The sequence below is a fragment of the Hylaeus anthracinus genome, unplaced genomic scaffold (assembly GCF_026225885.1).
Source record: "Hylaeus anthracinus isolate JK02 unplaced genomic scaffold, UHH_iyHylAnth1.0_haploid 11994, whole genome shotgun sequence".
NCBI lineage: Eukaryota > Metazoa > Arthropoda > Insecta > Hymenoptera > Colletidae > Hylaeus > Hylaeus anthracinus.
In genome coordinates, this window is record NW_026534341.1 from 669,004 (window position 1) to 692,482 (window position 23,479).

At 37.8% G+C, this 23,479-nt stretch overlaps 5 protein-coding genes and 1 long non-coding RNA gene across 25 annotated transcripts in view; 3 read left to right on the top strand and 3 right to left on the bottom strand.

Moving 5' to 3' along the window:
* LOC128889090 (intersectin-1) overlaps positions 1-7,513 on the top strand; it is an 18,777-nt gene extending 11,264 nt beyond the window's left edge. For 11 of the 12 annotated variants that reach the window (XM_054146418.1, XM_054146419.1, XM_054146415.1 and 8 more), the window contains 13 exons: positions 78-242; positions 4,457-4,584; positions 4,661-4,767; positions 4,830-4,902; positions 4,970-5,176; positions 5,249-5,332; positions 5,401-5,556; positions 5,637-5,780; positions 5,850-6,096; positions 6,336-6,410; positions 6,632-6,706; positions 7,064-7,237; positions 7,327-7,513. In XM_054146418.1, the coding sequence (XP_054002393.1) occupies positions 78-242; positions 4,457-4,584; positions 4,661-4,767; positions 4,830-4,902; positions 4,970-5,176; positions 5,249-5,332; positions 5,401-5,556; positions 5,637-5,780; positions 5,850-6,096; positions 6,336-6,410; positions 6,632-6,706; positions 7,064-7,237; positions 7,327-7,478 (1,787 nt within the window). In that variant the 3' untranslated portion in view covers positions 7,479-7,513. The remainder of the gene's footprint in view (positions 1-77; positions 243-4,456; positions 4,585-4,660; positions 4,768-4,829; positions 4,903-4,969; positions 5,177-5,248; positions 5,333-5,400; positions 5,557-5,636; positions 5,781-5,849; positions 6,097-6,335; positions 6,411-6,631; positions 6,707-7,063; positions 7,238-7,326) is intronic. The other variant, XM_054146421.1, reaches the window with a different exon arrangement.
* Positions 7,470-16,331, bottom strand: LOC128889096 (mucin-2-like). 2 transcript variants are annotated; one of them, XM_054146446.1, is made up of 3 exons: positions 16,201-16,331; positions 10,012-13,106; positions 7,470-9,935 (listed from the first exon to the last, which is right to left on the bottom strand). In XM_054146446.1, exons 2-3 carry the CDS (start codon positions 13,102-13,104, stop codon positions 9,123-9,125), a joined length of 3,906 nt encoding a protein of 1,301 aa, XP_054002421.1. In that variant the 5' UTR covers positions 13,105-13,106; positions 16,201-16,331; the 3' UTR covers positions 7,470-9,122. The 2 variants fall into 2 exon arrangements, with proteins under 2 accessions (XP_054002421.1, XP_054002420.1); XM_054146445.1 differs by lacking the exon at positions 16,201-16,331 and adding an exon at positions 13,212-13,349.
* On the top strand, positions 15,103-17,148 carry LOC128889126 (uncharacterized). The gene is made up of 3 exons (XR_008460368.1): positions 15,103-15,230; positions 15,782-16,593; positions 17,007-17,148. It is a non-coding gene; the product is annotated as an uncharacterized LOC128889126 (long non-coding RNA).
* Positions 17,149-17,730: 582 nt separating this feature from the next.
* On the bottom strand, positions 17,731-19,640 carry LOC128889115 (uncharacterized). Its single transcript, XM_054146494.1, has 5 exons — positions 19,452-19,640; positions 18,802-19,203; positions 18,491-18,695; positions 18,191-18,406; positions 17,731-18,131 (listed from the first exon to the last, which is right to left on the bottom strand). Exons 1-5 carry the CDS (start codon positions 19,519-19,521, stop codon positions 17,882-17,884), a joined length of 1,143 nt encoding a protein of 380 aa, XP_054002469.1. The 5' UTR covers positions 19,522-19,640; the 3' UTR covers positions 17,731-17,881.
* Positions 19,641-20,184: 544 nt separating this feature from the next.
* Positions 20,185-21,697, top strand: LOC128889121 (protein SGT1 homolog). 2 transcript variants are annotated; one of them, XM_054146514.1, is made up of 6 exons: positions 20,185-20,317; positions 20,416-20,546; positions 20,633-20,743; positions 20,858-21,059; positions 21,119-21,318; positions 21,408-21,697. In XM_054146514.1, the coding sequence occupies exons 2-6, from the start codon at positions 20,505-20,507 to the stop codon at positions 21,513-21,515; spliced, it is 663 nt and encodes a 220-aa protein (XP_054002489.1). In that variant the 5' UTR covers positions 20,185-20,317; positions 20,416-20,504; the 3' UTR covers positions 21,516-21,697. The 2 variants fall into 2 exon arrangements, with proteins under 2 accessions (XP_054002489.1, XP_054002488.1); XM_054146513.1 differs by having other exon boundaries at positions 20,300-20,546.
* Positions 21,472-23,479, bottom strand: part of LOC128889119 (uncharacterized) — a 74,522-nt gene continuing 72,514 nt past the window's right edge. For 2 of the 7 annotated variants that reach the window (XM_054146502.1, XM_054146504.1), the window contains 2 exons: positions 22,824-23,002; positions 21,472-22,705 (listed from right to left, as the gene is read on the bottom strand). In XM_054146502.1, the coding sequence (XP_054002477.1) occupies positions 21,923-22,705; positions 22,824-22,991 (951 nt within the window). In that variant the 5' untranslated portion in view covers positions 22,992-23,002 and the 3' untranslated portion in view covers positions 21,472-21,922. Of the gene's footprint in view, positions 22,706-22,784; positions 23,003-23,180; positions 23,475-23,479 lie in introns of those variants that run through there. The other 5 variants (XM_054146507.1, XM_054146505.1, XM_054146503.1 and 2 more) reach the window with 5 other exon arrangements.

The following is a 23,479-nucleotide window of genomic DNA, read 5'->3' on the forward strand; positions in this document are numbered from 1 at the left end:
AGTAGTTTTTATATTTTACCATATTTACTAAATAGAACGAACAAGATGTAATAATACGATTTACTTTGTCGATACAGAACGTGTTATGGCGTTATACCCGTATCAAGCACAAAACGAAGACGAATTGAGCTTTGAAAAAGGCGATGCTATAATTGTGCTTGCAAAAGACGAAGAAGCATGGTGGAAAGGCGAGTTGAACGGCGCGTCCGGTGTATTCCCCAGTAATTATGTATCTCCCATGTGTAAGTAATTTTTATTTCATAGTATCACGTTCGATTTGACGAATTCAACAATGAATTTGTTTTTAAGTAAATATAATTATTTTAATACCAATCACAAGTGTTTATAAGACACAGTTTCAAATTAACTGTATAGCAACGTAAGGTTATAAAATTTGCGCAAACCTATGAAACGTTATTGTTGTTAGTATAATTTCGATCTGTGATACACGGATAGACGGAAGGACCGTCAGGTTTAATTATTGTTAGTAACTAAAAGATAGAAGTAAATTGATGGTATTACTAAAATATGGTAATATAAAGTACGATTTATTACGACGGTCGTTTAGTAGAACCAGATAAATAATAATCTAACTACTAGTTAGCTCTGAAAAAATAATTCTATTATTAGTAAAATATAATTATGTATATTTGGTTATAATGGCATTGTTTCAATGTATTTTAATGAATAGATATTTTTATATGTGTCATTGATGTAGACATACTAGTCGTGTTAACGATACTCGTATTGGAATAGATGTCTTTTAACTACAGGTTACATGCATAAATAAGAGTATCAATATCAAGTACATCCAACATAATTATGCTATTAAATCCTGTTCCGCTAGATATGAACATCTATGGTTTATAAGAAATAATTTTAATTGGTGGCAGTTAGATAAAAATAGCGTGTATCTTTCAATGATTATTGTTCACAACGGGTGTCGTGTGTGCTTTCTGCTCTGACATGGCTACATTAAAAACAGCACTTTAGCTTGGAAAGCGGTACATCTTTAGTGTACAGTAATTGTTGTTTCATTTCTGGTCTATTTATACCTGGTAGTTTGCGGTATAAATGATTAGAGAAATATACTTTCTCTATCATACAGCCTGCCTGTCTGCCTGCATGCCTGCCTGTCCGTCCGTCTGTCCGTTTGAGGTAGCTACTTCGTGCCACTGTAAAATATTTGACAGATATAGTACACATAATCGATAAATCCGTATAAACTGAACATATTTTATAATCAAGATCATTTGCAGCACTATAATTATCATTATTTACGGTTGCGGTAATAATGTATACTTTTTAAATTGTTGAACGAATAATTTCATTCAAAGTATATTTTAAATAATTATTATTTGCTGTTCTTGTAAACTTGCATCATTGAACTTCCGTGAAGTTTTATTTTATAAAATTCTTAAACAGATTAATTATAATATTAACATTACCAAGTATTTGTATTACAAAATGAAATAGCTACTTCAAGCAATCGAAACATCTATCGTTTGATACAATATCTGGAATCCTTTTTACTAATCGTTATCTTTCGCCTCTGCTTAATATGCAGCATAAAGGATAGCAGAGCAGCACCGCAGCATTGCAGGCTAAAATAAAATCATCTGAAGTGCAATAAGAATGATAGCAGACTCTACGCTCACCACGACGTGTTACAACACCAACAAGTCTCATCGGTGGAGACAGTGAGCATAGAAATGAGAAAAAGAAATGTGAAAGAAAGACTCAGGGGGCTGGTTCTTCGTTTCTATATTGCCCTGAATTTTACAAGCCTTTTTCTTCTGGTGCGGGGTCCTACTCGTTCCTCTGTTTTTCATTGTCATTCAAATTGTTACCATGCGTCTTATCGGCCGTTGTCCTTCAAACTATCAAAATCTCTATGTATGGCTCCAACGGAAACTAATAATAGCGCATTATTTATAAACATGTTCGTAACACGAGAGCGCTAAATATTTAATGACAAGTTGTATCGTAAGTATGATTACGACCACCTGACGTGTGCACCAAATTCTACCTCAACCCTCGACTTTAATCCAAGACAGAACTTAAAAGTCGACGTATATAATTTGTTTATTCGACTTAGAATAGTATCTAGTACCACCAATGCTTAATATGTCGATCGAATATAAATTTGTTTAAGACGTTCTATTTTTAGAACAAAGTCCAACTGCAGTTTTTGTTTGTACTAGCACTTTCAGCCCGGAATTTTTTATTTTTTATAGGTAATGTCGTTTCTCGTATAAAATAAAAATTTTGCAAAATATGCTTACATAAAAGCGATTACATTGGATGATAGAACTGTAGTAGAACGGAAGTACTTTCTAGTAGGAGCAAGGACAATAAATATCGAAGTATCTATGTGTAAAACATTTATACTATATATTTAAAAATATTTGAGCACCTTTATGTGTAAATAAAAAAACATACGAACACACTAAATTTGCAATAAATACAAATTATTTGTAAAAGTAGCTAACGTCGGGCTTAAAGTGTTAGGCCAGTGGAAAGTAGATACTCAGATTGTTAATAGTAATCCTGAATTTTCGTGATCAGTGCCCTTGAAAGAGATTTTAACATTGGGAAATGTTCAATGTTGCATCTTTTTTTTATAAGCACTGTAGCATATCATTTGGTGCGCAATACAGATGGTTTGTACAGTTATAACACTGCGCCAAGGCCTAGTGCAAATATTTCACAGCACTTGAATTGTGAGCAACCAAACATCATTTTTCTGCTTGCCTTCAATGTAAAAGGAGAAGGAGTTGTTGAATAATCGCTAGTTGAATATCCTGTTCAAATGATCGCTTTACCATATAAAATAGGTGAAGAATCTGTTACGATGTGTAATAAATACTTCAGCAGTCTCGAAGTTTTGAATAATCATACAGTTTATACTTTTATTTAAATATGAAATTTTATTGTAAGCGTAGAAATCGAAAAAAAAGATAATATTCTTGTGTAATATCGACAAAGAGAATGAAAGTATTGCTCTCTTTTAAATTCAATGTGTTTAACCAAATCTGTTGTTCCTATTTATTTATTCTATATATATATGGTTATTATTTGTTTTTCATTAATCCGTCTAGTAGTACACGACGAAAGGTGATGTACTCCTTCTTCGCAGCCTTTTATTATAGAGCCTAATCATCATTAAAATATCAGTAATAGCAATCATGAAGTTATAGATAGATATTATTACCACTGGTGGGAATGATTTGTTAAGTAATGTTATATTATCGTAAACCAGTTCTTCCATCAATTTACTTCTGAGTACGATAGTTTATGTTATTTAAGAATAGGATACCTAATCATTGTTATACTAGGATGTTACGTTTAACGATTCTTTTTTTATCTTTATTATTTATATTTATTGCTGTAGTTATATGAATCTTGATTTTGAGATACTTAAATACTATGTTATTGATTTATACGATTATATTCGGAATAATTTACGACTTCTGTTAAAAATTTTTTTTACGAAACAATTTGTAGAATATTATACTCCACCGTTTTTTTAGATGATTTAAATTTTGAATTGTGTGAAATAATGTGTAATATTTACCCCCACGAATAAGTATATATATTTTATATATCTAGTATTCATTCCATTGAAAGGATCAGGAACTTGATGGAATAACTAGTTTCGAATAACTGCAAGAACCAAGCGCACAGTTGATCAGCATATTTATACACTGGTTGATCCTTTTACACGTTCTATATGACTCTTTGCAAGAAAGGTGTATAAATATGCCTGATCGTAAGGATGAATATCGTGTGCTTAATATTACATATTCTAGATGCGCCCATAATCTTGTAATCTTTATCTAAACATGTTGATAATGTGTAAAGCAAGTTATGCAACTGGTTATTCTTAGATGAGATACTGTGTAGCGCTACATCCTTAAGATTGTTACTATTTGCAAAATATCCATATTGTTTGGTTGTTGTAATATCGAATCTCGTTGCGAATCTCAATTGCGTATGGGCGTACTTTCGAGCGAAGGAGACTGTACGGGTGTGAACAAGTTCAGATCACTGTGTATTTATTACAGATTTCTGTTCACATCTCTGGTGAATATACTCCAAAATTTTCTCACATGCATATAAACGCCGTTCTTATACACATGTACACATATCCATACATATACAGGCGTGTTCGCAAAACTGCTGATTGAAATAAAGTATCTGTCTGTTGTAAAGTATCGTTGCGTATATTAACTCTGTATTATTTGGAGATACCCAACAATCAATTTAAATAATTACAATATCGTTTTACTAATTACTTTTTGTTTTATAACTTATTTGTTATTTTCCCTTTTTGGATTTCTACATCTCTTAAAACGCTTCGAAGAGAACCTTTGACGGGATGAAAATAATAAGATTCATCTAAGAAGCGGTAATATCAAAATAAAATAAATAATTACATATATTTTATGCATAGTTAATGAGACGACAACTGACCTCGTAATGGGTGGATTGGATTCAATGGAAAGAAAGCGTCAAGAATACATCAAAGAGCTTATTACAACTGAGCAAGCATATATAGAAGATATGAGACTTGTACACGAGGTACTTACAAGTTTCATACAATGATTTTTTTATGTTTTATGTTTTATGAAACTAAAAAATGAAAAACTTTTCACAGGTGTTTGAGAAGCCTCTTATCGAAAGTTTAGTTTTAACTGTAGACGAAGTGGACAAAATATTTGTTAATTGGAGGGATATTATTGCCTGTAACGATAACTTTTTGAGGTAATAATTTAATGTTAATACTGTTAATCTGAATTATTTAATTATTCGTCATTTTTTTTTAGAACATTACGGATACGACGCGATAACAGTGAAGGAGGGGTTGTGAGAATGATTGGAGACATTTTATGCGAAAATGTGAGTAACAGCTTATTCTTATACATATAGCATTTAATTTCATGTTCTATGTGTTTGTGTATTTTAGATACCAAGAATGTCTGCTTATATCAGATTTTGCAGCTGTCAGATATCTGCTGCTGTTTATCTTCAGCGACTGACCGAGACTGTCCCAGACTTTGTAAAAGTTGCGCATACCTGTCAACAAGATCCGCGCACAAAAGGAATGCCTTTAAGTTCCTTTTTAATAAAACCAATGCAGAGAATAACAAAATACCCTCTGATTATCGGCAAAGTATACTTCATTCTTCTATTACTAATTTTGTTTCGCGTTTTGGCTCATGTTTATATATCATAATTATTTTAGATTTTAGAAAACACACCAGTCAATCATCCTGATCAACAATATCTCCAGGAAGCATTGGCTAAAGCAGAAGAATTTTGTACTCAGGTGGCATTTTTAAAATATGGATCCTGTTATTTAAGAAACGAACCTCATAAATATTATTTTAATCTCAGGTAAACGAAGGAGTCCGAGAGAAAGAGAACAGTGATAGATTAGAATGGTTACAAACGCACGTGGCTTGCGATGGTCTCGAGGAACAACTTATCTTTAATTCGTTAACCAATTCTTTAGGTCCACGAAAACTTCTACACTATGGTATACTTCATAAGGTACCTTAGAGTAGAATTTATATTTTCTTCAATTATAAAGTGTTCTTCTCGTGAAGCGATAACTTCTATTCGTGTTCTAGGCAAAAAGCGGAAAGGAACTCGTTGGATTTCTCACAAATGATTTTCTACTTTTCGCGCAACCGTTACTTAACAAAAAATTATTGTATGGACAACAATTTTCATTTGACCGAAATGAACATCAGAAGTTCAAGATGTATAGAAAGGTACTTAATGGTAGTTTCATGTATAGATAACGATACGACGATATTAATTGATGTGTTTCTGTTTTGCAGCCAATATTTCTAAATGAGTTATCGTTCCTAGGAGATTCAGATACAAATGGAAATGTTAGCTTAAATTGGGGTGAGAGTACAGAGAACTCGACTAAAACGCTTAGGTTAAGGGATCAGAACCAGAAGAAGCCGATAATATTGCTAGCACCATCCCCAAGCGAATGTTCTCTGTGGATGAAAAGAATTACAGAAGCAAGAAAGAAATTTTTGGAAAACGAGAAGACCCGATTACAAAGACAAAAATCGAGTGAGTTCAATTTTTATTATTATTCAATATTTTTGTTGATGACCATATGTTTCGTTTGGCGTTATTTGTCCTTGTGTCATGTTAATTTTGTAACTTCGAATTCTTTTTATAATTAAATCAATGGAGAGGATGACGAAGTATTTAAGTGAATCTTACAAACTTTTATATTTTATTATTTACCTTTAGTTGATTATAGCAAATTTGACATGAAATAATATATAATATGTGTGAGTAAACAGAGCAAGCGCAGTTTGGAGCGTGTGGCAGAATTCTCGTTACAGTGCTTGAAGGCTTCAATTTAAAGACAATACCTGGTAAGCGACTATGTAAGCTTAAGGTGCTTGATTACTTCTTTGTGCGCATGCTTATTGCTTGCTTGTTGTTTTTCATTGTTTTCTGCTTAAACTTGTGACGAGAGGAAGCAACACAAAGCCATCAAGAGGAACGAATTCACCGAGTGTCTCCGCTGTCATAATCATACATCACCTAACTGCACGATGCGTTTTTTACTAACAATATTCTGGCATGATTATAGTTCGCAGGAGACGACCCGAGGGCAGACTTTGGTTAGTACTCGAAGAAGCTGAAGATCTTATTATACCCAAGAAAGGTAACAAAATCTCTGCTTGCATGTAATCTCTATTTAACTATAGCATTTCCGAGCAAGTATGAAAATGCGCTGCTTTTCTCTTTCTATAACACATGGACCACTTTAATTACACAATTTAAATTTTAGATGAGTTGTAGATTGTAGTTCTTTGAATCGTAGATGACATTAATATTAATTTAAGTAACATCCCCATCATACATTGGCTTTGAATTTAACAACACATCTTTGATTTTCTGCACGTGCAATTACTAACGCAATTATTAACAGCAAGCACAAGCGTTTTACATGACAATACGTAGAGTATAGTAAGATTAATAGTAACAACGAGAAACAAATAAAAAATAATAACGTTCGTAGGCAAGTGCAATACATTCTGCAAAGTGAGTATGGGTTCGCAAGAAGAAAGAACGGGTGTCGTATCGGGTACCGATTGTCCTATGTGGGATGCATCCATGCAATTTCAAGTGAAGGATTTAGTCGAAGATACTTTGTGTATTACAGTATTTGATAAGGGCTATTACAGCCCCGATGGTAAAGTTAAACTTCGTAATTGTACTACGAATATAATTCTAAAATTATTCAAGAAAATAATTATAATTTGTATAAAATATTATTCTCAGAATTTCTCGGTCGAGCGGAGGTAAGGGTCGCCGACATAAAGAGAGACAGCAGAGACTCGTGTGGACCAATTCAAAAACGTATTCGATTGCGCGAAGTTGAGAAAGGCACAGTCGTATTAAAGTTGGATCTAAGACTGTTTGGAAATCGATAAACAAACATTGTTTACGTTCACAGGTAAACAGCTATGACCGTTGTTTGTCATAGCTGTAAAGCTATTACTGTCAATAGAATTTTTTACATTTCAAATGTATATTTTTGTGTTCGCTATAAAAAGACAACTTCTTGCCTTAACACCTATAAAGAAGTACTCTATAAAGACAAGGAGATTTTTTTATATAACAATATTTATTATACTCTGCAGATATTGCTGAATAAGCTTATTGTCTTGATATGTTTTTTTATTATATGGATATCCGACGCAATTCTGGGAGTTTATTTATAAAATATTTACTTTTGTTTATTTTTCATATTTTACATATCGTATGAATTCAACGAATTACAATGATCTTTAGTCTTTCTTACGGGAAATTACTTAAACTCTTATCGAATTACAGTATTATGTAATAAATGAGCGAATGGTCTGAATGATATACTTGTAAAAATGCAACATTCGTTATTTTAAAGACTCGTATTGTTATTATAATATTTGAAGTTATCGTAACATCCGTAGTAGGTAACAAGAAAGCATTTATTTTTTGTATTAAATATATTGTACAAAATAATAGAGCATTTAAAGAAAGGGGCATTAGTATGAATGAAACAGGGATAGATCGTATAATTTAAGAATGATTTATTACATGGATACTTATCGTACGAGTGCAATTATTAACATAAACCATACTCTCAAGTACGTCAACAATCCTATAATACAGTGTTTCTCAAACTGTGGTCCGCGAGAGGATGAAGTTCGGGAAACGCTGCTATAGCTAAATAAATAGTTTAATGTACATTATTCGCGCTGACTTGGCGTGAAAATGCGTAACATAACCACGAATTTACATATACAAAGTATGACGATGCTCAGGCTATCAATGAGATTTTATAAATTATTATGTAGCTTATGAATAAAACATATAAATTAATATAACGATTTATCGGTGTGATGATTGTTTCAGGTGTTTACGACCCTTTCAATTATATCTAACTGGATTACATGCAAAATAGTGCAAGCACGTCCAATAGCTTAAAAAAGTCTTTACATCGTGGTCATTTAATTATATATATATAAAACATTGTTCTACCAATGAATATAAACAGATTCATTACTGAATTTTACATCCCTTGCACCCAGTTGCATTTAATCCTTTGCTTCGAATACAATGCATGAGATTTATGAAAAAGATTACATGAATATTCAGACTTGTATCGTTAACTTCGATCCCCCCACGAAGACAACAAATCTTCCCAATCACCAATGCACCAATTGTCGAGATATTTAGCTCTCCCTTTACGAGGGTGTTCCAGTTAGCATTACTTCATAAATATTGCGTATCGTACTTCAAACCCATATACAGTAAAACCTCGTTAATCTAGACTAATTGGAGGAAAAGTTCCTCGCGTGTTTAAACAGAAAATGTAATTCCATATAATTAGATGAATCTCTACTTAGCAGATTCAAGATCAAGGTTAGCAAAGGTTTACCGTAGTCCAGGATATCAATAAAAATCAATACTAATTTCATTTTATGCTTTTAGGTAATGCTAATAGGAGCATGGCAACGATCCCAGAAATACTCGAAACTGAGATTATCCTCGTTTAAGTAACATATTTCCTACAAGCTGAATCTACTCCTTCATCAAACGGCTGGGTCAGCGGAATCGCGAAGATGCGTAGCCACCTCTGACCCCGTGTCAACTGACTCCCTACGCTCTAGCCTGTCCACGTCTTCCGTAGGAAATTCATAGATTGGCTTGAACCCACCGAACAGCTGCGGCTTAAAGTTCTCAGGATCGAACTCGTTCTTCTCTGTCTGCGATTCTTCCGCGTCAGAAGTGTCCTCGGACGATCCATGATCGTCGTCGGACTTTCTATTAATGGTAGGCTCCACAACGACCACGCTCCAACCGTTTTTGGAGGGAGCTTCGGCGCTGACGCTAGCGACGAAGGGCGCCATGAAGTTTTGAGGCGACGGCGCCGAGCTGGAGGAACTGGACGGTTGCTGTGACGGTAGTAAGACAGGCTTTTGCTCGTTGCTGTCGTTTCTAGTGCCCTCGTCGCGTACGTCTACATCTAGACGGTGGGACGCTTGCGCTGTTGGCGTGTAAACGTAGGCGATAGGCGTGGACGATGGCAGAGCCGGTGAGCGATGAAGCGTCGCCGAGATGGCTTCGTTTTTCCTCGCAGGAAAAGGTACAAAGTCCTGCAGATAGGGTATAACATTCACGCTGGTGTCTTTGTCCGCCTTTTCTTCGCTGGTTTCTTTCACAGGTTGCTCGTCCTGTCGCTGATCGCTGGGCACCAATAGCGGGGTTTCCCTCATCCCGTTAACAAGAATCGAGGGGTCAGGACGTTCCAGGGGATATGGGAAGTCGGATGCCATGGGTCGTCCACCGAATATACCGTGAATAGGAGGACTCTGTTCTTCGTTCATCCCCTGGTGCTCGTTATTCTGCAACACGGTTCAAAACAATTTAAATTGAATTCTTAAATAATTACGCAGTAACCATAATAATAAATCAAATTACATTTTGTTCGACACTGTCCTGCAGAAGAGTCTCCGGCGGTAGAGGTCTATGGGGACCTCGAGTTCCGACAACCACGCTCTCGTCCTTTTCCCTCGAGTCGTCTGGGTGTATGTTCACCGCTGTGTTAACAGGATAAACCACGTAGACAGGTGGCTCCGCCATCGTTTCTCTTTCGTCGAACTTCCTCCTGTCTGCCTCCTGATCGGTCACGATTCCCTCAGACCCCTCGTTCGCCTCGATAGACGACAAGTTTGACTCCGTGATGTCCTCATCTAGCTCGCCATGGTGTTGGAGCATCTGAAGAGTCGCTACGTGAGGTGGGTCAGCCGTTCTTCGTTTGGGGTACAACGGAGGCCTCGGTGGCACCTGAGGCGGCTCCTCCGAGTAACGATCCAACCTCTCTTCCTCTTCCAACCGCAGTTTTTGGCTAGACAGCCGTTGCGCCGATTTAACCTCGTCGTCACCTCTGGAGGTCGCTGGTATCTGTGGGAGGCGAAATCTCTTGACTGTCGGCTCCACGATTTCCATTGGAGGCACCACGCTTTCGGACTTTGTAGAAGCTGCGACTCTGAGCGCGTGAATCGGTGGCGGAGGGGGATTTAACCTTTGAAGGTATGACGGTGGCGGAGGCAGAGGTCTCCTCGTGGGGGGATGAGACTGGACAGGTTGTCTAACCCTTGGCGGATAAGATTGGCTAGCTGGAATGGTGCCTATCGTTTCAGAGCCACGGTGTCCGTGAGACGTCTTAGCGTTGGGCCTGAATTGTGGCAGGATGTTTGGCAAATTCGCGTCAGGAGAGTAAGGACGTCTCCTTATACTTAGGTCTGAAGGTGGAGGAGGTGGAGGAGGGGTCAGTGGTTGCTTACCACGAGGAGGTAAAGGTAGAGGCGGTCTTTGCGGCCTGGGATGGTCAGGCCTCGCTGTACCGCCGTGATGATAGTGATAATAAAACTGCGGAGGTGGTCTGGGTCGTTCTGCAGGCGGCGTCAGATTTTCCGAAAGCTGTGGAAGATGTTCCTCGTTTGGCACAGGTGGATCTATCCTCGCAGGCTTAATCGTCGTGGAGGAAGACGTGATTTCGTGTACAGTGCCGTCAGCTTCGTTCACGACGACGATGTGCTCCTCGACTGGTTGCTTGGGTTCATCCGTACGGAACACTACGTAATTGACGTTCTTGTCATCTTTCTTGTCGTCTGGCTGTTCTAGAAGTACGGTGCCCATCACGAAGGAGTTCTGAGATCTAGTAGGTTCTATTTCATTTGCCAACTTTTGAGTGGTAGAGGAGCTCGGGTGTCTCCACGTCTGAGCAGCGTAAATGGGGTTGCTGTCCAACATGGACACCGAAGGCAAACCTATGGTTCCATGGTGGTCTTGTGGATCGTAATTAGTCTTGTCGGATGGCAGGCCGTACAGAGGTCTGAAAGACGTATCGATTCCTGTCGAACTACCATAGAGGTTCTCTCCAATGGCTGTGCCCAACGAGTAATATCCACCTTCGACGTTCTGTCTGTTACCAAGGATAAAGGACACCGTGTCCTGATCGGGTGGTATCACTATGTTACTAGTACTCTCTACCAGAATTCCTCCACCCAGTCCGCTTGGTCTCTGGTTGGCGATCGAGTTGGGTCGATAACCTTGGTTAACGATAACGTTATCCGCGGCACCGTGTCTTTTGTTGTCGTTCTCGAAGGCTACTGGAACTCGATGATCGTTGTCCAAGGGCATCGAGGTCACTGGACGGTGAGATGGACCTTGGAACACCAATGGATTCGCTGCGAATGTGCTCTCTTGAGGTTTCGAAGAGGAAGGTGCGAAGGCAACGGAGGTAGGTGTCATGGACGATGAGGCAGGTGTACTGGTTGTTGTAGTAGTAGACGCTGGAGTAGTAGTCTCTCGAGTAGTCGTTGTTATATTACCAACAGTCGACGTTACGGTGGGCAGAGTACTGGTCTTAACGATTTCATTTGTCGACTCTTTCATCGAGACGTAATCTTTTGTATCCTCTTCATCCTCGATCTCGTAATCTTCGTAACCATCGATGTACTCGTCCTGTTTTACAGGTGGCTTCGCTTGCGGATCTCGATTGTGTACGATATTGTTGGTATCACGGTGATTGTTACCGTACATGGAAGCTTGAAGCTTTTCTATTGGAAGAATATCCTCATAGTCGTCCAAAGCGTCCATGAATCGCTTCGGAGTAGTGGTACGGGGCTTCCAGGTGGTTACAACGGGCGCCTTCGTGGAAGTAGTCGTTGGTGGAGGAGTTGTCGTGGTGGTAGTTGTTGTGGTGGTCGTCATCGTAGTCCTGGGAGTCGTGGTAGTACTGGTAGTAGTGGTTGTGGTCGACGGGGGCGTTGTTCTTGGGGACGTAATCACGGGAGCGGTAGCTTTCGGCACGTACGGTTTTCTTGTGGGATAATAAAGAACAGTTTCCCCGTGGTAGGGCTTATGGTTGTAGGTGCTGTAGCTGTTAGACCCGCTCTGGACCTTTGTGTTCGCGTAGGAACTAGATATCAACGGGTACTTGTCTTTGCCATATTTGTCGGACGAGTACTGAACGGGAAGATTGAGGAAATCGTGGAAATTAGGTGAATAGGGATTGATCTCGTTAGGGCTGACGTCCACGGTCTCCTTGCTCTCGATCTTCTTCGTGTAGGAGGTATCCTCCTTGGAGGACTCTTTCTCATCGATCTTCTCACCGTCGTTTGGGTGCTCTTGGTAACGACTGGTATAGTTGAGAGCCTTCACGGGGGGCGCCTTCTCGAAGTCGATCTTCCCAGTGATAGGATCCTTTTCTAGGGAGAATGGTCTGCCGCCGTTGAAGGCGAAAGGATACGGAAGGTGATAACGCAACGCCTCATCCTCGTTCGACGTCGAAAAGGCAACGGTGCTCTCCTCTGCGTCGAGATCCAGGTCAAGGTCATCCAGCTGCGCCGTCCTTGCCAAAGCCGGAGAAGATTCCATCTCCTCCAGCAGGGACTTCGGTGGACTGTTGTCCATGTGACCGCCCATTAGGAACTCTGACGACGCACCCACCACGCAGGCCAGGGCGACCACCACCGCCCATGGACCGAGTTGCATCGTTCTCGCCATACCTGAAGTTTCACGTTACCATCGACGTACATTACTCGTAAAATAATAAACAAAATATAAACGTATAGTATAATTATAATCATAAATATAAGCGTACCTAAAATTACCGATTAAATGTTAAGTATGCATAGATTAGCATCAGGTCTGAAAAATTTTTAGTTATACTGTATCGTTTGAAATTATTCTCTATTATTTAGAGAAACACGAACGACCGCGAAAGAAAATTATTTAGTCTCGATGTCGTTCTTGTATTATTAACGATATTAGACAAGCCAACGTAATCTTCGAGAAACCTGCGTATTACCATTACTTTGCAATACAATCTGTCGTTAGTCGTGATTTCTATTACCACGAAATTGTACTGATATTTGCGAGCCTGAAACCGTGTTCACGTGCCCAGTTGTTTTCTGGGCTACGAGTTTATTGGTACAGCAAAGTAAAAGGGGCCGGAAAGGAGTACCGTCCCTTGTGTCCCACATTTAATGTATCTGGGCATCGTCACGAACATGCATGCGGGATACGTGCACGGTTCGCGTTACGCCCACCGGATTTGTCGCGTTGTACCGTCAGCGAACTTACTGTAAACGCGTCAGAGCGGTTTTCTCGCGTGTAATCTGCATCAGAGCAGGACTTGGACTGTCTGTACAATTTTTCTGTAGTCGAATACTGGAACTCATCGATGAGCCAAATATTTTCCTTCTTATTTCTTATTTTTTATTTCTTATATCTAGAAGAAGGAAGTTGTATTCTTTTCGAGAACGCGTAACGATGCAAATGATCCAATTAGCAATGAAAATTCGCTGCCTGGATCGCGTGTAAAAATAAAATCATCTTCCTATCGTGCAGAGTCTGCTAGTAATCAAGCTCTATCACAGGATATGCCTTACACTTACAGGTGTTCCTTTGTATTATACTAATAGTTTTTCTTAATCATCTATTTATATTAATACATTGACGTATGATACATAGCCGTAGAAGTCAAACAACCACACTATGTTTTTTTAGCTTCGTTCTTTCTTGCTTCCTCAAGAATTATTTTCTTCTAGGAAGACGTCTTCCAGGAATTTTGGAGACCAATGCTCTAATTAGGTATGGGAGCCCTCTCACCTAGGTCTTTCGCAATTCCTGGTAATTAATGGATTTCTCAAGCGTGGAGGAAGATCTTCAGAATGGAATGGTAAACAGGGACACCGCTGCTACATCTCCCATCAAGCGGAATCGCGTTCCAACGCGTAACGGGTTTCTCGTTCTCTCTGGGCTTCCGCTCGTTCCCTCTCGTCTCCGTCGGTGGCTCCTTTATGGCATTCCAGCAGCTTTTGTCGAGGTTGCACCGCAATCTCGATCGCTGTATTTGGCATTAGCATTTCGTTACTCGCACTTTCGAGGGAGCTTTCGTTGCCACGGACGGGACGAATGTCCAAGAGGAAATTCCGCTTTGTCACCGCGGAATAGTTTCACCGACACATTTTCCATCGGGTACAATCTGGTCCAATGATGACTAGAAGATGTAGAATATCGAATCGCTTCGTATCAAATCATTAAATAATAATTATAGGAGATAAAATGTAGTTTACTTTCTGTAACGTTGAACTGTGTTTAGTTTCCTGAAATGGAAACCACGTATAATAATACATTCAGCTGTTCAGTTCAGTTTTAACAGATAGTTTAGGTCCAGTCTTGTACATATGTGTTTTCTTTCGTGTCATATTTACATCGTTTTACATCGATCCTCAACTTCTTACAGAACATTCCTTTACATGTTTGCTGCTACAACCCCTGAAGCTAAATAATACATTCGGCATCCAGAGGCAAACGAACGAGTTGTTTATGTGCGTAGCCAGGAAGAAGGAACTCGGGCGCGTCCAACAACCGAAGAAGCAACGACTCTCGTGTCTGGAGGCTCGTGGAGCCTTCCAAGGTCTCTCACGGTCCGTGACCATAATATTCGTGGCTAAGTGGCATGTTCCTGACCGTGACCGCCTCAGCGTTTCCTAACTCGGTGACTGGTACACGAACCAGAAATGAGTACCGACTGATCGACCCACTTTTTGTCCTCGGTTTCATCCTCGAGAGCCGTTTCGGGTACAGGGTCATGAATCATCCGCTTTTCCGTGACCACCTCAGAGGTAATCTCTCTCGTTTACCTTCTCTCAAACTTCTTTCGTTATCACTTGGTAACCCTTTGTACTGTGAGATCGCCTTATTTTCCTTAAAACTGTTCAGTCACTTCCAAAAAGTCTTCGTCATATCTAAAATCGAGTCTAAACGAAAGAGTAGAATAATTTATGCCAAGTAATCGAGCCATTTCTTTTCGATTGGGCGATCCTCGTTCATCGATGCAAATTGGAGCAAACAACCGGTTTGAGATTCAATTTTTAACGCGCTCGACCGCGCTTCTTATTGTAAAGGTTTTTATACTCTTCCGTGGAACGGTTTGAGAGTTTTAACGTGGCGTAAACTCGTCCTAATTATAACGGTACCAGTGATCTCAGAATATTCTAATTGTCCGTTGCCTGGAAGACGTTAGCGACCTAACGTTATATGTATATTTGTTCGCGTTATTTGAAGTCTCTCGAAGATTGACATAGACCTAGCTCATTGTCGCTGTTTAAAAGTCCAGGATTACAACATTGTAATCTTACAGGAAGACTCTCAATGTGCTTATTTTGTGTTTTAGATCTCTTCGATAAGAAGAAATGCGTACAATAATACTGAACTTATTAATAAATCAAATTAAAGCGAGCTTCGGTCGTTGCATGCGATCAAACATTATTCCAACTATCGTGGACATTTAGTATTTAATATTTCAGTACAAAGAAACACAGATTTCAACGTTGACAATGGCTAAGTAGCCGAGATCGATGTAGCACTATTTATGTACAGCTATTCGCAATAGTTGTTTTTGCATTCAATAAGCAATCCAAGTCGTGACCTCCTCTTGCAATCTGTAAAAGAGCACGTCGCGATTCACTATGCCAAGATCCATCCTATGGACTGTTGCTGAGGGTTTAAACGAAGGGTAAACCCACCTATTCAAAGTAATTCATTTCTTGGCAACAATGGCACACTGGTAAATGGTAAACGCAATAGATTTACCTTGACACGACGCAGCAGACGGTCTGGCTGTTCTCCAGTCGTCGAGGAAACGACCTGGCGTCAGATGTTGAAGTCACTACTGCTCCATGCGCGTGCAACTCTCGTTTACCTTCGACCTCGGCACTCTCGGTTACCTTGTTCGCGAGGAATTAAACAAAAAAGACTGGAACCGCTGGCACAACGGGTCCGCGGGAACTTGTCGGTGCGGTAGAAGGTCACACGTCGACTGAAGAGCACCGACGACCGGGTGGCAGAAGGTAGACGACGTGGTGGTGGCGAGAAGTGGTAGGGCCGTGGACGAAATGGTACAAGAGCAAGAGGAAATTCCGACGAAAGAAAAAGACGCTTCAGGAAGATTCTCCCGTAGTCGACGTCACTCTGCACGGAATGAAAGTACGTCGTTGAATTTTAAATAGGCTCAATTTCGTGAAACGGCCGATGCAATGGGAAAACTTTCGATATGTTTCCGCTAGCACTGCTACGTTGCGTGTCGTTTTGTCAAAATTCGAGCAACAATAAAAGCAGTAGTAGATGAAGTGATGTTTTGTTCTAGTTGTGGATTAATAAATTTAAGTCTCGAACAGTCGTAATATTTTCTGGGGCACTCCGATACGTACGCACAGTACTTCCGGTTTCATTTTTTTCTAGAAGTCTCGAGAATACGAGAAAGTTGCTCAATTTAAAGGAAGTATAATATCGGACTTTAATGTTTCGCGTGATTATCATTCGAAAAAACTTCAATTCTTCTTCAAACTCTTTATTATTTTTCTATTTTTATTACTTTTAAAGCTCTTGTTTCATTCTAGGAATGGTCATCGCTTCGTCTTCAAAGATGTCTTTATCGCGTGCTTCATCGAATACAACGCTATTTCAGGTTGTCCCTATGCATTAGTCGAAATCAGATTCTAATATCTTCAGTTAAAGTCGAAGGAACAGGGACGAACTTTCTAAGGTTTTCTCGGCGTATCAAGCGGAGAAAGATTCCTCAGGATGTCGTGGTTGTTGATAGAATGAGGAAGGAAGAGGCGAGGCGAGATGCTCCGCCGTTTCTCGACTACCAACGGTGGAGGTGAGAAAGAGAAGGAATTGGATCTGACTAATGGACGGCACCGAGTCGACGGAACGGTACGTGGAACAGTTAGACGACGACCCACATTGCGGGGAGTCGCTCAGGGCCGGCCAACGTGCTAGTTTTCTCGACCTTACCCTCCGTTAACCACGATAGAAGCTCTAGGATCATGCTAAAATCGTTTAATCATCGAATCTCCCCTATTATTTCCACGCTCTTCGAACAACCTAAATTCTTCGCCTTCGTTTTGCTTTCATCTCACCTTCCCATCGCGATTCTCGTTGCGTTCTTCCTTCCTTGCGCTCGAGGCTTCTCTCGTTTGTTTTTGTGTTCCTGTTCCACGAACTTATTCAACTTGGGAAGTAAATTTACATTCGAATATGTAACCATTTAAATTGTTTCTGGTTGAATATTTCACAAAACTGTTAAGTATTAAGGACAGGAACTCGAAAATATTCTCAATGAGATACTCTTCTAGATATTTAAACATTGTTTCTAGTGTGAAAACACTTTTTCTTGTCTTTGAAAATAAGTGTTCTTTTAACGTGTATTCGTTTAAAAATATTTTATTTATAAAACAATATCCGATTAAACATTTCGCTCTTTTTATAACTATTTCTTTTTTCCCTTTTTTATGATAGGTACTGGCGGTGCCAACGGGACTTTCAGAGAAATCATTTTCTTATCCTCTTTGCTGGGTAAAGCACCGATGATTCTGGCGAGATCCGTCAATTTTTTCAAACTCATACGCTGACTAAATATCGTGGAAAATAATTCTAAATCGAGTACAAAATTGCAAGCTATCAAACCCAAAATCATACAGTGTATTACTCCTTTGTCTTTTACACTGGTCGGTCTCAACCTGTAAATTATATTCAGTAGTTACATGTACATATATTACGTTTACGAGTATTCGCGTACCTTCCGTGAGTACTTTGAACGCTGTACGTGCTTATTATATATGAATTCACATCTTCGGAAGCTGGACAAACTTCAACGCCGCGCTTTTTAGCATCTTTCATCGGCATATTTAACCATGCCGCAACTGCTTGTATATAAACTAATAACGAAGTCTTTTTAACATTGTCTGGATCAACCCTTATATTCTTCAATATCCGACTAAAGAATTTTGATTTCCTGAGCATGCAACAAAACAGTAATTAACATATGTCCGAACAACTAACAGCAATGCGTACAGAGAAATTGCTAATTTTGTAATACCCTTCTAAACTACTGGAGTCCTCGTTTAAAATTTCTGTTGCTTTCTCATATAAATTTTCCAACTTATTCTCTGGTATAATATCATATACATTATATACATCTTTTACATTAGTTGCATCTCTATTACACTCGGGTAAAGCTGTATTTGTAATGAATTCATTGTCTGGTAATTGAATTGATAAATCTGTTCTATCAATTTCAACATCTGCAAAGAGAACAATATTAAAAGTATATTAATATTAATCCTTAGATTGACCATGAGTTATCTTAATTTTACTTTATGTTAAATCAACTTATAATAAATGTATTACTTGATACAGTCTGTTCTAGTTGCTCTTTAACAGAGTCCACATTCATTTTCAGTTTCTCATACTGTTCTGTTCTTCGTTTAACTTTCTTCGAACCAAATTGTTTGTTTAATGTACTGATCTTGTCATCTATACTGATGTCTGTATTGTCTATCACTGGTTTCTCTAGCACTGGAGTCACTTGCCATCGTTCAACCTGTATCAGCCTAACTTTTCCAGTCTCTTTATTGTGAAGCACGAGCATGGTACGCATCAAGTCTTGGCTCGTGTCAGGTTTATAACCTCTGTAAACAACTTGTCCATTTGACAGAGCCAAGCACGTGTTTCTCTTCTTCTCGTCGTAGAACAGACCGCACGACATCTTTTTGGCTTTGTCATCCTTAAGCTCACCATTTTGGAAATTAACTGTAAAATAATTATGATCAAACTTGAATGAAAACGTGAATGACACGTGAGACATGTCATTGATGAATTTATCTTAATATTTGAATGATCATTTAATAGAGACAATAGACGACCACGAGATTTATTTACACTGGTTCGAAAATTGTATTTTTTCTAAATTTTGTTGCATTATTATGTTAATAAAAGCGCAAAACACGAGTCGGCTCAAACTGTACGTTGGTTCTGGGTTAGGCGAATGTATTTAATACCAATGATCGGCTGGACCTTCGATGGCTCTGTAATTACTTCTTCTATGACAGCCTCGATGGGTCGTTTCATTTTTTAAGAAAGTTATTTATTACTCCAGGCTTTGGTTCAACGTTCAGCAAATTAGATTCGTTCTCCACATTATATTTTAAAACTCTATAGAAACCATTAAACTATACTATACTCTATACTCTATAGTCTATAGTCTATAGTCTATGGATCTCATGGTATCACCATCTAGCAATGAATAGTTCAACTAATTTTTCGAAGGTATGTGCGTGTATGACAATTATTGTCGTCCTAGCATCTCATTTTCTTTATAATTAACTTGAAATTTGATGAAATAATAAGCGTATAAAGTAACAAAAAGGTAAACAAACGTGTAAATTTGTTAAATTCTTTAATTTTAATTTTTGTATTAGTGGCGCCATCGATGGCGAAACGAGCAAGTTTGTAGTGAAAGTAGTTCCTACTGTTACTGCTAGATGGCGCCACTAATTAAACGGTCGATAAAATATTGAAACATTAAATAACTATTCATAAAAATGATGAATTTATGCTATTGTAAAGTAAAGAATTGTGTCGATCATCCATTTATAGTAAATAAAAAAATATATTGAGTAAAATTGTGGGTGGCGTCATCTAGCGACATTAGCGAGAACTATTTTTACTACAAGCTTGGGCGTTTCCCCACCGATGGCGCCACTAGTACTAATCGTCAGGGCTGTGTCAACAAATTTTTTCGCCCCAAAACATAGCGACTTTTCTGAAGAAATTTTTTCCAAGTACTTTGTTAACCCAAATAAGTTCCTATCAAAAAATGACGCTCAAATTATTAATAATTAACTACGCTGTACTATCGCTATTGGTAAGATATTCTAGTGATCTTCATAATCTAAAAACCGCTGTAGTTTTGGCTTTGTAAGAGTATCCTGTGGCATCAATCGTTACGCTTTTGTTATGTAGTGTTCCTATGAACTTTCGAGAAGTGTTGTGTTTGCGAGTTTTGTGTAAAGGGTGCGCAGGAAAACTCCGAGTTGACTTCAGAGTCGAGAATGGCTGGCGAAGGAAACTCTACCCGAATGGATAATAACAAAGTAAGTTTTACAGTCAAACGCCGTGAAAAAAAAGATGGAAACACAGATGTGTCCTAATGTCAGATAAAAATTTCGGATTTTTACAGATGCCAGTTCCAAAAACAAGGTATGACTGGTATCAGACGGAAACTCATGTCACAGTCACAATTCTCACGAAGAATGCTCAAAACGTTAAAGTTGTCAATGAAAAACACACGGTAAAAACATAGGTTGACAGTAGAGAAAAGATCTGATCTTATCGCGGAGTCTACTTTATGTGTTTACCGAGCGTTTGAACGAAAGTAGACTTTCGATCTTTTATTTGTTTTCAGTTAAGCGTGTCTGCTTCATTACCATCTGGAAATGACTATAGTTTGGAGATAGATTTAGCTCATCCCACAGTACCAGATCAGTGTTCACATAAAGTATTTCCATCCAAAATAGAAATCAAGTTAAAGAAGCAAGATAGGATTAGATGGAACGCCTTAGAAGGGGATCTGGTTGTACAAAACACACCACAGCCTATACCTCAAGGTAAACTGGATTATGTACAAAGATTAAACAAGTATTTAATTAAGCTTTGATGTGTTAAGAAATTCTACAAGCTGGTAATCAGCCACCAAAGTATCCTACTTCCTGTAAGAAGTCACGTGATTGGGATAAGATGGAAAAAGAGATTGAGAAGCAAGAGGCTGAAGAAAAACCAGAAGGTGTAGCTGCTTTGGATTGTTTATTTCAACAAATATATGGTAACAGCTCGGATGAAGTTAGACGCGCGATGAATAAATCTTTTGTAAGTAGTATTTGAACTTGAACAGATTTTATAAAAATGTGAAAGTTTTGTAGCAAACAATAATATATATGTATTCCTTTTAAAAATAGCAAGAATCTGGTGGCACTGTTCTAAGTACTAACTGGTCTGAAGTAGGCAAAGGAAAAGTTGAGAGAAAATCACTGGATGGTATGGAATGGAAGCCTTGGAATGCATAAACAAAGTAACATAATTGATATTTAATTTGCTTAATCTTTAACAGAATAATTTCATTTTATTTTGAATAAAAGTACTTCATAAATATTTACAATATTAATATGTAACTCATAATATCTTCTATGCTGCAGATGTTCTATTGTATATCACAAAGTTAATTAATTAAATAATTATTCCTACCTAAGCATTATGTGTATTTTACCCATTTATTAAATATACAAACATATTTTTCTGATGGACTGTAATCTTTGTTCCTTGTGCAAAGCATAGGATAGTCATGCACAATAAGTGCAATTAAATGCATAGTACAACTTTTCCAATTGTACATTGTATTACAAATATATTACTAATTCATTGATCACCCATTATTACATTTCAATACATAAAAAAAAAAATGTCTACATCATTTTTACCCAAATAACGATTTTAATATGAATATACCAACAATACAAACCCCTAATACAATGCAACCTTGTTGCAATTCCTTTGAAAGATTTGTATTGAATTTATGATTGACCAATTCTACATTATTTTGTTTGCTATTATTATCTAGTTTGTTGAGAATTTCAGAATACCTTGCATTCATAATTCCCTCCAAAGACTGAAAAGTACTTTTAAGTATATTTTCATTTTTTTCTTGAGCCTCAGTTAGAACATTCCTGACATTTGCTATTCTCTTATTGTTATATATCATTGAACCAGTCAGTGATATAATTGCTAATGCGGCAGATGCAAGAATAGATAAGTATTTATACTTCTGTGCATTCATTGTCTGACTATCATGATATTCCTTTATAGCAGTAGCTAACTGTGTAAACTGATCCTTCTCTTCTTTTTCTAATAAATCAAGCTGTGATATAATCCTTGCTTGTTCTTGCAGACTCTTGTTTTCTATTATAGTCAGTTGTACATATTTTGGATCGTCTCGTTTAGTCTGAATAAGTTCAGAGTATACTTCTTTTAATTTATCATTTATTATTGCTGCTTGACGGTTAAGGTTTCTTCTATCGTCTTGACACTTGAATAATTTGTCCTGTGCCGAAATTACTTGGTGTTTAGCTAGTTCTACCGCATCCAAGCCTGTTACTTGTTGATACCATTGCAACCACTTCATAACTTTCTTAGGTAATGGACTTGGCTGTAGGGCTGCTGCGTTTAAATTTTGGATTAATGTTATATCTTTATTGACTTGCTAAAACAAACCAAGTAAATATAATATAACATTATTTGTATTAATTTTTAACGAAAGAGATAAATAAAAAGTTTCTTACGATATGTATCATAATGTATCATTGAAAATTCTGCAGTACCTTTGCAATAACATCGTACTTCGAAGCAACGACGTTTTGTATGTCATTAAACTTCTTTTGCGCTTTTCCAGTAGCATTATTAATTGATGTCGTCGTATTGTTAAACAACCGGTGTTTATTTATTTCGCTAGTTATAACCTTTACTAGTGATCGAAATTTTTCTGCCATTGTATGTACACCTGAATCATACAAGAACGAATGATACTGAACTCAATGATTTTATTTAAATATTACGATATGCGGAACATAGTTATTATTGATAGAAAGAAAATATTATGAAAGAGATGTTAATGATATATGAACATTTCGGTTAGATGTGCATCGATCAAAAGCTAAATGTAAGGAAACTGATGGAACCTTAAATTTACATTCAAAATAAATCTTATTTACAGCTTTCTTAGAAAAATGTAATATTATTTATTAAAGGGACATTATTCACAAATAACACGTTTTCAACGGTTGCTTCGATGCTTGTGTAAGATTGGTGTGGATTAGTGAGAATAGTGAAGTTTGATTAGGAATTTTAATTGACGGGCATTCCCATTTGTAGGGTCAAAACGTATGGGATTTTTCATAGTTCAGACTATTACGTTGTCTTATTTACTTAATAAAAAGAATAGAAAAAATTGAATAACAATATTATGGATGTATATATT

Bases quoted from the DNA above. Each gene is read 5' to 3' on its own strand.
- LOC128889096 (XM_054146446.1), bottom strand. From the start codon at position 13,104: ATGGCGAGAACGATGCAACTCGGTCCATGGGCGGTGGTGGTCGCCCTG. The intron at 9,936-10,011 runs GTAATTTGATTT...ACCGTGTTGCAG, and splicing joins AGGACAGTGTCGAACAAAAT to AATAACGAGCACCAGGGGAT.
- LOC128889115 (XM_054146494.1), bottom strand. From the start codon at position 19,521: ATGAAACGACCCATCGAGGCTGTCATAGAAGAAGTAATTACAGAGCCA. The intron at 19,204-19,451 runs GTATTAAATACA...ATTATTTTACAG, and splicing joins GAAGGTCCAGCCGATCATTG to TTAATTTCCAAAATGGTGAG. The intron at 18,696-18,801 runs GTAATACATTTA...TTCTCTTTGCAG, and splicing joins ACTAGAACAGACTGTATCAA to ATGTTGAAATTGATAGAACA.
- LOC128889121 (XM_054146514.1), top strand. From the start codon at position 20,505: ATGGCTGGCGAAGGAAACTCTACCCGAATGGATAATAACAAA. The intron at 20,744-20,857 runs GTAAAAACATAG...ATTTGTTTTCAG, and splicing joins TTGTCAATGAAAAACACACG to TTAAGCGTGTCTGCTTCATT. The intron at 21,060-21,118 runs GTAAACTGGATT...TGATGTGTTAAG, and splicing joins ACCACAGCCTATACCTCAAG to AAATTCTACAAGCTGGTAAT.